This window comes from Nanorana parkeri, unplaced genomic scaffold, assembly GCF_000935625.1.
Source record: "Nanorana parkeri isolate BGI_ZX_2015 unplaced genomic scaffold, ASM93562v1 scaffold452, whole genome shotgun sequence".
Classification (NCBI taxonomy): domain Eukaryota; kingdom Metazoa; phylum Chordata; class Amphibia; order Anura; family Dicroglossidae; genus Nanorana; species Nanorana parkeri.
Genome location: NW_017306720.1, coordinates 817,789 through 828,003, shown reverse-complemented (window position 1 = coordinate 828,003; position 10,215 = coordinate 817,789). Strand labels below are relative to the sequence as shown.

The 10,215-nt window shown below is 43.9% G+C and overlaps 1 protein-coding gene across 1 annotated transcript; it reads left to right on the top strand.

The window, feature by feature from the left end:
- Window positions 1–494: 494 nt before the first annotated feature.
- Window positions 495–8,623, top strand: RNF7 (ring finger protein 7). Its single transcript, XM_018560368.1, has 3 exons — window positions 495–671; window positions 3,778–3,825; window positions 8,481–8,623. The coding sequence occupies exons 1-3, from the start codon at window positions 536–538 to the stop codon at window positions 8,597–8,599; spliced, it is 303 nt and encodes a 100-aa protein (XP_018415870.1). The 5' UTR covers window positions 495–535; the 3' UTR covers window positions 8,600–8,623.
- The last annotated feature ends 1,592 nt before the right edge of the window (window positions 8,624–10,215 follow it).

Below are 10,215 nucleotides of genomic sequence, written 5' to 3'. Positions count from 1 at the left end.
ACTGGAGCAGAAAGAATCTGGAACAGTTGCCCATAGCAACCAATCAGCCTCTCTCTATAGTTGTTTTTTCTAAGCTTTGACAATGAATGATAGTAGCTTATTGGTTGCCATGGTCACTGCTGCTCCAGGTTCTGTCTGTTTGTATATAAAAACAAGAAGGAAAGGTTTTTGGTATTTCTGAAAAAACCTTAAGGCCCGTGTGTAAACATTTGTACACAGTCCTGTGTAAGTAATGCGAGGGCCTGTGTGACGTCAGCTAACTCACACGAAGAGAAAAGCAAAGTCCCATAGAGCGGACACAGACCGCAGAGACTATATAGGAGACGGGCTCCACCTGCTGGACGCTCGCGTGTACTGCACTCGTATTAGGAGCCCAGCTACCGTCACCCTGTGATTGGACGGCTTCCGCTTTCATCATAAGTATTGGCCAGCCTCTCTGCCACTTGGGCGGCTTCTTTTCTTTTACTGTTGCCGATTGGTGGTCACCTCTGACCGCTCTTCCCATCGGTGACGACGCGCACCGCCCAAAGTCGATATGGCTGATAAGCGGGCGGAGTTGACCGGCAGGCCGGGTGTCAGGATGTTCTCCCTAAAAAAATGGAACGCGGTGGCGATGTGGAGCTGGGATGTGGAATGTGACACATGCGCCATCTGCAGGGTGCAGGTCATGGGTGAGCGACACCGACCACCGGGGAGAGGAGGAGGGGGAGAGAGAAGGCCGTGACCAGCGACACAGCAATGATGGTGGCTCAGGGGAGAATTGTCTGTGCCGGAAATGGAGAGAGTGTGCAGACAGGAATGAGCTATAAAGCTTGGTTGAGACTCAGTAGTTTTATGTTGTTCATATGTGTGTATACTTCTATAGCAAACCACACGTGTGTGTATGTATATATGTATGTACATGTTGCTGACAGCTGGACTAGTCATATGATAGCCACTGACTCTTCTATTAGCAGAGTCCATGTGATGGCAGTATGAGCAGTGGGCACATAGTTGTGTCTCTCCAGCGCAGGCAGACCACCCAGCAACATACTACAGTGGATGTGTAGTTACAGACTAAAGCTGGCCATACATACATACATACATTCTATTACCAAAAGTATTGGGACGCCTGCTTTTACACGCACATTAACCTCAGTGGCATCTCAGTATTAGTCCGTTGGGTTCAATATTGAGCTGGCCCGCCCTTTGCCACTATAACAGTTTCATTGGCAACCCCCAAACCCAGACACGTCCATGGGATTGCCAGACAGAGAAGCGTGATTGGTCCCTCCAGAGAACACGTCTCCACTTCTCTAGAGTCCTATGGCGGCGTGCTTTACACCACTGCATCCGACGCTTTGCATTGCACTTGGTGATGTAAGGCTTGGATGCAGCTGCTCGGCCATGGAAACCCATTCCATAAAGCTCTCTACACACTGTTGTTGTGCCAATCTGAAGGCCACACAAAGTTTGGAGGTCTGTAGCTATTGACTCTGCAGACAGTTGGCGACTTCTGTGCGCTTTAGCCTGCCCTCTCATTTTACGTGGCCTACCACTTCATGGCTGAGTTACTGTTGTTCCCAGTTGCTTCCACTTTGTTATAATACCACTAACAGGTGACAGTGGAATATTTAGGAGCAAGGACATTTCACAGAACACCTGAATCCAATGATTTGGAGGGGTGTCCCGATACTTTTGGCAATATAGTGTACATCCGTTTTTAACCACTTGAAGTCCGCGGTGTTAAACCCCTTCCCGTCCAGGCCGTTTTTCAGTCTTCAGCGCTGCGGTACTTTGACATTTATTCCGTCATGCAACGCTGTACCTTAATGCATTTTATAACCTTTTTTTACTATATTAAGGAAAATTTACAGGAAAAAAAAACTCCCCTATATTAAATTCTAAAACATTTATTATTACCCAATTTTTTGGCAAAATATAAAAGACCGGGTCACGTCGGGTAAAAAGGCACCAAACATGTCAAGCCTTAAAATTGCGCACACGTGCGAAACCTCAAAAAGCTACATTACCCAAAATTGACCATAGGCGACGCTTTAAAAGCTTTTACCGCTCATCAGTTTAGTGTTATCAGTGATTGATATCCCTGATGATTGCTCTCATTCCGACGTTCGCGACGATATGTAACATGTGTAGCGCAATTGTCGTTTTTGCGCGCTAACGCATCTGATGCACATTTGCGTTTATGTGCGTAAACGGAGGGTGGGGGGGGACTTAGTAATTTTGATAGGGCTGAAACAACTAATCGATTAAATTGATTGATTTGAGACTAGTTGGCTCTTATTCTCATTATCGGTTAGTTGGGGGTAGAGAGAGAGTGTGTTTTTTTTTAATGCAACCAATCAATTAGCTGAAAGAAGAATCGGGCAACTAACTGATTATGAAAATAATTGTTACCTCCAACCCTAATTTTTTATGCATTCATACCAGGCATTCTCTGATTGAACGAGAGCTGGTGATATCTCGGAGTACCGGCCCCAGGGGTTTGCTGGGAAGATAACCAAAGCTGGCCTAAGATGTGTCCTATAACACATAGCTGTTACCTTGCCTTGTTTAGGTTTGCCGTCTTGTAGCGAGGACTGGTCCATGCTCTCCTCCACTCCTACTACATTGACGCCATCTTTTGTACTTCTCTATCAGCGTCTCCTTGCTTCAGCCATTGGGCGGCCAGTGATGCTGCAATGCCTGTGCATGTGTGCTCGTATTGCATTACCAAGGCCCCCGGCTCCACTGAGGCTCTGAGTGAAAGAACTCAGATCCAATGAATAAAGGGGGTGGGTCAGGGACAGTCAGGTTGGGAAGGAAAGTGCTATTTGATGCTGGATGTCCCCCAGTTAGGAAATGAGTCGGGGCTCTCTGACTTGTTTTCAGCTTCTAATGCACACTTTGAGAAGCTCACAGTGTGCAGTGAAATCAGAGTGAGTATTTTTTACTACAGGAGAGGAGCCGGTGCAACTGTGCAAGACTGGAGAGAAGGCCGGAGTTCAGCTTTAAGGTAGAAAGTATATACTCCTAGAGGAAGGCCTTTGTATTTTGGCCATAGTTTCTGCAACAGGCCCAAAAGTCGATTTTTTTTTTTTTTTAGTTTTGGGTTGAAAACTGTCACCTGAACAGTAAGTGCAGCAATTGCTTTTTGGGTGTTCTTACAGTGGCACACCCACCACTGTCAGAATACAATAGCCGGCAGAGGAGATTCCCCCATCCTCGCTTTTTAGTGTGACTGGGAAAATTGAGTGGGACAAACGAGTAAATACTGCAAGAGTATGGCCAGCTTAAGGGCCCATTCATACCATACCATAGCAGTGCACTAAGTGCAGGTTACCATTTAGTGCACTCTGTCGCACAGCACACCTAGGATGCAGTACTGTGCACTAGGTGTGTTGTGTTGCCATTTGCTTGAATGGTGCTCCGAAGCACCTCCTGGTGGGTGTGCGCTGCAATACTGTACGTTGTGGGGGGAAAAGTGGTGCATACAATACTTTTTCTTCACCGCAATGCATGAAGCTCATGGCCATTGGGAGGTAGGTTGGGGTGCCAGTCAAACGAATGGCAATGCACCAAGAGCATTGTACTGCACTGCATTGTAGGCCTTACTCCTAAGCATACTTTACCATGTGACCTTTTTTTTTATTTTTTAAATGTTAGCTGGCACAGAATTGAACATACACTTGGTCTTTGCTACCCTTACGTTTGTCTGCAGTATGCTACATTGATGTGGGGCCGCCTTTTGCTCTGCTGGAAGGAGATACTAAATTGAACTTGTGTGTCTATTTCTAGATGCTTGCCTGCGCTGCCAAGCTGAGAACAAGCAGGAGGACTGTGTAGGTATGTCACACTGTGTACTGGAGAAGCACAGCGGACTTTGCTATAAAACTGACTTTTCTCTCATCGTTAAGGATTTCTGTATCTAAATGATATTTTGTCTAAAAAGTGACTCCCGATAACCTTTCTCAGCTACAACTTAAATCGGTGACCTTCAGAAATAATGTTCCAGCTTTATTTAGACTTTACTAGGTACATCACATGCTTGTCCCAGGATAAGGGCCCATTTAAACCTGTGCACTGCGATAATGTGTTCACAAGCATTTATATGTTACCTTCCATTAAGGCAGTCTGTTCATATGAATGGGCTGGTAACACTCCATGGACGTGGACCATTTTTGGCAATGCAGTGTACCAAAATGCACGGTAGTGCGTTAACAGAACTTGTGAAGCGTTGTATTGTCTTACTGAATTAGGGTGTCATTCAGAATGAATGGAAATGCATGTAACATGTTGTAGGTTGCAGCACGGTACTGCAACAGACAGCACTGAGAAGATGGGAATGAGTCCACCCTGGGTGGTAAAGCTAGGATCTAAACCCAAGAACACAAATGTATTGTATTGCAGCCTCTAAGGCTGCATTGGTGGCTGCATTGTTTTCTTTTTGTACTTGGTTTACCAGTAACACACGTCCTATCCTAAGGTGACAACACTCATTCTCTTTACTGTATTTAAGAAGAAGCAGTGTTGTCACTCTAGGACAGGATTGTTATAGTGGAGAGAAGGGGAGGTGTTCTGTAGTCATAGCATCTAAGGCAGTTCTGTAGCTGTCAGAAGGAACTGAGAACAATGCTAGCTGGTAGATTGCAGCACATGAAGCTATCATCTTAAGTTCTCTGGCAGGATTACCAGATCTAACAAAATCCTTTCAACTATGTATTTAACAGACCAAAAAGGGGCAAAGAAAAGAAGTTTATTATTGGGGTTTACATACCAATTAATCCTTTACTCCAGCCAAGCTTTCATTCTAAATTAAAGAATTAGGAAGTGTGGGCATCATCAGAACAAAGGCAGAGATAGCAATAGAAACCTTGGCTAACCCTTCCTCACGCCGTAAACAAAATAACTGCAATTTTATATATGTTCCTGTTGGATAATTTGCCATTACCTTCTGCCCTGACAGGGGAGGGGAAATCTCTGCAATAGGGAGACGCAGCATTAAAAATCTGGCAGAGGCTCTAACCCTTCTCTGTTCTGTCCAAAAGAATATAAAAGGTTTTGTGCTGGGGCCTCAAAGTATACCTGCACTGAGGAAGAACTACAAGGCTCACTGCTGGATAGTAGACACCATGGTGTGCGAGATCATACCTTGCTTATCAATAATAATATTTGTAGGGGGGCACACCCCCTCCCCTAACCTGCAAGATGGGGCTTGCAGCCTAAAGCCTGATCAGTGGCGTGTCAAGTGGGGTGTGCACTTGGGTATGAGTAAATACTAGACATCAGGAGGCTGTGGCTGATATATCCGGAAACTTAGTGTGACAAGAGTTATATTCTGGCACCTTTTTAAGGTTCTCACTATTTAGCAGTTCTCTAAAGGTCTGTCGTACTTCATTGTGGACCTGTGCTTAAGTCTGCATAAAGATGTTCCTGGCATGTCACATTATAAAGCAGCAGCATACAAATTCAATTACAAGCAGTCTTTGATATCCAGCCATGTGTTGCACGCAGATCGTAAAGCTGACCATACACTGTAATATTTTCTTTGTTCAGCCTGTGTAAAACGCAACAGATTCCTCTATCAACGCTTATAAGCATTGATCAATAAATCTTCCGCTGTCCTCATTGTGTTCTGACGGCGGCCGCCGTCTGATGTCGGCATACCTGATTGGCTGCTGGCTCTGTTCATTCGAGGATTTTCCAACAGACTCCTTTGATCAGCCCTACGAGGGATGCCGGCCGAAAATTTGGCACCCGCTGTCCAAATTTCAGACAGTTCATCAAGAACCGGACAAAATTTGCTGTGTGTGCCAGCTTAACTTTGTGACAGGTGATATCTGCGTGATGTGTATAACTACCAACAACAACAACGGTGTCCTATGAGCCAGCTCATCAGCATAGGATGTATATGTTCAACCTGCATAATGCCTAGGCAACGTTAGCAGCAGCTTATTGGGTAAAAAGGAAAATGGAGGCATTATGAGAAAAGTAGTGTGTTGTCTTTGAGAGGCACTAAACACCAATAAGTGTTACATTGCACATTCCAAAGCATGCATTCCCTTTTGTATATACAAAAAATACTGACTGCTCTATCATGAACTACTAAATATGAGAAGCATTGTGTGCCTATTACTACTAAACAAGAATCTACATTTAAACAGTACAACATTTAGGTTAGACTTAGCAAAGCTTTTTATTTCATACTAGCCATTTATATGGCCACATTGTATTTATTTAACATGAAGAGCATCCTTGCCATGGCAGTTAACACACATTTACCATATACTGTGCAGGAGATATACTACAGCAGGGTAATGGGGTCAGGAACTACGAGGATTATCATGGTCTTTTCTTTTAATCTCTTTGGTCTGTTAAGAGGGAATTATCACTGGTAGGTAAGTCTCTTAAAAGAGCATGCTGTGTACATTCTGGGGCTATGCAGCCAGAGATCTTAAAGTTATAAGAATTACAGATTTCTTCTAATTTCCTTTTAGCTCATAGCCAAACAAACAGCTAAAATACACTGTTGGGTAATATTAGTACACGGTGCAGTGTACCGGAGCTTGCACAATAATGTGGCCATTATTCTGGAATTATTCCATACTAAACCTGGAGCTCAACACTAGTGTCCTCAAAATTATAAAGGAAGCTAGTGAGTAATTGAGCCCAACACATTCCATCTTCAACTGAGCCTTTAAAACTTATTAGAAAAAGTTGATGTCTCGCATAAGAAGAAACTGCATTTAGAAAACCAAAGAGCTTCTTTATTAGGCTTCAGATTTTTGTTTATTGGGCAAGTTTAAGACAACCTGTCCATGCTGACCTTCAGTATTAAAGGTGCGCTTCAGGACAGCCAGTGGAAAGTGTTAATTACACTCAACTAAAAAAACTCTCCACGGAAATCCATGACACTAATTTTCATTCATAAAATAGCAGTGACAGAAAGTGGACCACAGAACAGAAGTATTGATCTATAGGCACTGCTGTGCTCCAGTCCCAATTTTTGGGGAGCTGAGATAAGGGTAGTTAAAGAGGAACTGGACTCTGGATGCTGTGTTGAAAGAAAGCAGGCAGGGGTCAGATCACTAGTCACCGGGATTGCCTGTGGGCTTCATGCAGTTGATCTTTTCCATATTAATGACATGTGACCAGGCCTTGTTCCCTCTTGTCTCTGTGTGGAGTCGTGAAGATGAGAAGACACGGCACTCCAAAGTTGCTGAAGAATAATAAAACAAAGTAATTCTTCAGCAACTTTGGAGTGCCGTGTCTTCTCATCTTCACGACTCCACACAGAGACAAGAGGGAACAAGGCCTGGTCACATGTCATTAATATGGAAAAGATCAACTGCACGAAGCCCACAGGCAATCAGTTTGTCACCGCAGCACTCACCTATATTTAAGGAACCAGACGGTTAGGAGTGCGGTGGGTTCACGGATTTCTGTGTGGAGGCAGCCATCTTGGTGGAGACGGGCTTTTGCTTCCTCATGTCAGAGCCTTCTTAGAGGAGAATGGTGAGCAGCACGGTAGTGTCATCAACTAATCTCACTCCAAATCTAAAGCTAGCAGTCAGTGGCAGCAGTGCCTTAGGTGTCATGCTGCAGATGTAGGCACAGGAATGCTATAGGCACAGGACTGCTATAGGCACACATGTACCAGGAGATGCACTGGACATTTTCGGGAGAAATTCAAGACCAGGGGTACATTTTTCAGAGTACTGCTTATGCACAAGTAGCCTTTCTAAAAGTTCCCTACAACATGGCATATTCTCACTTTCATGCAGGTTCAAATTTGGACATTCTACTTCCTTCCTACTCCTTACAGATCTGATAAAACTAACCGATAAATAAGGAAAAGTAGTCATTAGATATCCAAAAGTTTATATGACCAATCTCTTGAAGCACTGCCCTTTCAGCATAGAACATTGGGGTTGCAGATGAAAAGTTAAGAATGGTACAATCTTGTTTGAATGTGACTTCAGTGTTCTAGGGCTGTTTAGTGGCATCTTCTGTATCCCATTTGCCTTCAGATTTTCACCACATAATTAGTAAATTGTTCATATGATAGAATAATCTCATAGTCCTTTAAAAACAGCTGGACAAGTGTGTTCCAGTTGCAGCATTTGTAATGTATTGTTTTGTGCATTCCCTTTTTAAAGTGCATCAATGAAAATATGGTGAGTGTGTAAAGGGAGGTCAGGATCCGACCCTTCCTTAATAGGCATTATTGTTTGAAGCTTCAGAATTTTACGTGAAAGATCAGCTACTGCCGTCTTATTAATCGTCATTTGGGTTCTGTGTGAAAGCTTTAGTATTTCCTATATACACTATTTTTATTGTGTTTAGACTCTGCGGCAGTGCCTGTAAAATAAGTTTGGTAAAGGCTGAATCTTTCTAGGTTGTTAAGTAAAACCATTATGTGAAGACCCCACATACCTTACTTATTTATACTGCCATGTAGACTGCTGTGCTAACACAAATATTGCTGTCCTCTCTTGCAGTGGTATGGGGAGAATGTAATCATTCGTTTCACAACTGCTGTATGTCCTTGTGGGTGAAGCAGAACAACCGATGCCCACTGTGCCAACAGGACTGGGTGGTTCAAAGAATAGGCAAATAGACATTTCCATGTCTGGAGAAGAAGCCTGTCCTGGCTTAGAAGAACCCTCGCCTATGGTTGGCTTGTCTATGCTTGGAAGAGAAGACTTTAAATACAGTTTCCTGCATGTGGCTGGGAGTTTCCTGTCGATAGAGGTCCACATGGGTGAAATGTTGTGTATGGGGTGAAGTGGCTATTTAATATGCTTTCTCTCTGTTTGCGTCTGAAAGGAGAGACCTCTACGTAGATAAAGTTATTGTCCTGATCTTGTTGCATGCAGGCGCGGACTCTAATCCATTGTGTGTTTGAAAGCGGAATAAAGTTAATTAATGTTTTGTATTGGTTCTGCCTCGGAATTCGTATAGTTCAGTTGTAGACAGACGTGCAGCCCAAATTACCGCTCCGAGTGTTTGTCTGGGCTCTAGGGAGCTCATTTTCTAACATTTACAGTATGAGTGTGGGAACTACACAATATGCACCTCTTTATGCATCCAAGTACACTAGCTGCACCATGGAGACGTCGGTAACCGTTTTTTGTGCAGTCGGTATTCTTAAACACAAGAAAGTTCTTTTATATGGTCAAAAGTATGCGGACGCCCCTCCAAATGATTGAGTTCAGGTGCTTCCAGTGAAGTTTACTGTTAATGCTACATCACACAAACATTTTGTGCATTTGTGCACTTCCTTCCTTGTGGTAAAAGTTTGGAGAAGGCCCTTTTCAGTTCCAGCATGGCAGTACCGATGAGCACAAAGCCAGCTCTATAAGGAAATGGTTTGACAAGTTTAATGTGGTCTGCACAGAGCCCTCCCCAACCCTACTGGACACCTTTTTGATAAATTGTAACTGTGATTTATGATCTAGGTCTCCTTGTCCAACATCAGTGCCCAACCTCACAAATGCTCCATTAGCCGAATGGGCACAAATTCTTACGGAACCACTCAAGATTTTGTGGAAAGCCTTTTCGAATGGAGGCTGCTATAGAGGCAAGGTGGGGTGGGGAGAAGCTCCCAATTGAAGAGATTTTGTTACGGGCTTTGCCTATGCCTCCTTGCTGCTCCCTTCCTAATAGCTGTTGGTGACACTTCCTGGTGCGTCTGGGTATGTGGGAGCATGTGAAATTCTCCGTTGTGACTGTACTTAGGTCTGTCAGCCAATTGCTAGGTCTGAGCATTGCCATTTGACCAAGGGAGTGATATCACTGCTTCCCCCCGGTACCTGACAATACTTATTTCACAGTTGGCTCTGACAAAGGATCAATGAGGAAATGGAGCCGGTGAATGTAAGGGGGTCATGGGGTGGGGGGTGACCTTTGCAGAGACACTGTGACTTTGCCCTTTATGGGTGACAGTGTCTCTCTAATTGCCATTTTGGAATGGGATGTCTAACAAGTTCATATAAGTGTGATGGCCAGGTGTCCTTACACTTTTGTCCACACAGCGTATATGAATTGTGAGGTTCCTGTACTGTCTACTCCATCACAGGTTTGCAATTACTGAGCTACAGAAGTCTGCTACATGGTTGCCGTATGTGAATATTCTGTACATTCCATAAGGAAGCCTGTTTACTCCTTTTGCTGAGATTGTTAGTGTTGGACTACAAGTAAAAATAAGGCCTTCTCTATAATGCACACCCCAGA

Bases quoted from the DNA above. Each gene is read 5' to 3' on its own strand.
- RNF7 (XM_018560368.1), top strand. From the start codon at position 536: ATGGCTGATAAGCGGGCGGAGTTGACCGGCAGGCCGGGTGTCAGGATG. The intron at 672-3,777 runs GTGAGCGACACC...GTCTATTTCTAG, and splicing joins CTGCAGGGTGCAGGTCATGG to ATGCTTGCCTGCGCTGCCAA. The intron at 3,826-8,480 runs GTATGTCACACT...CCTCTCTTGCAG, and splicing joins CAAGCAGGAGGACTGTGTAG to TGGTATGGGGAGAATGTAAT.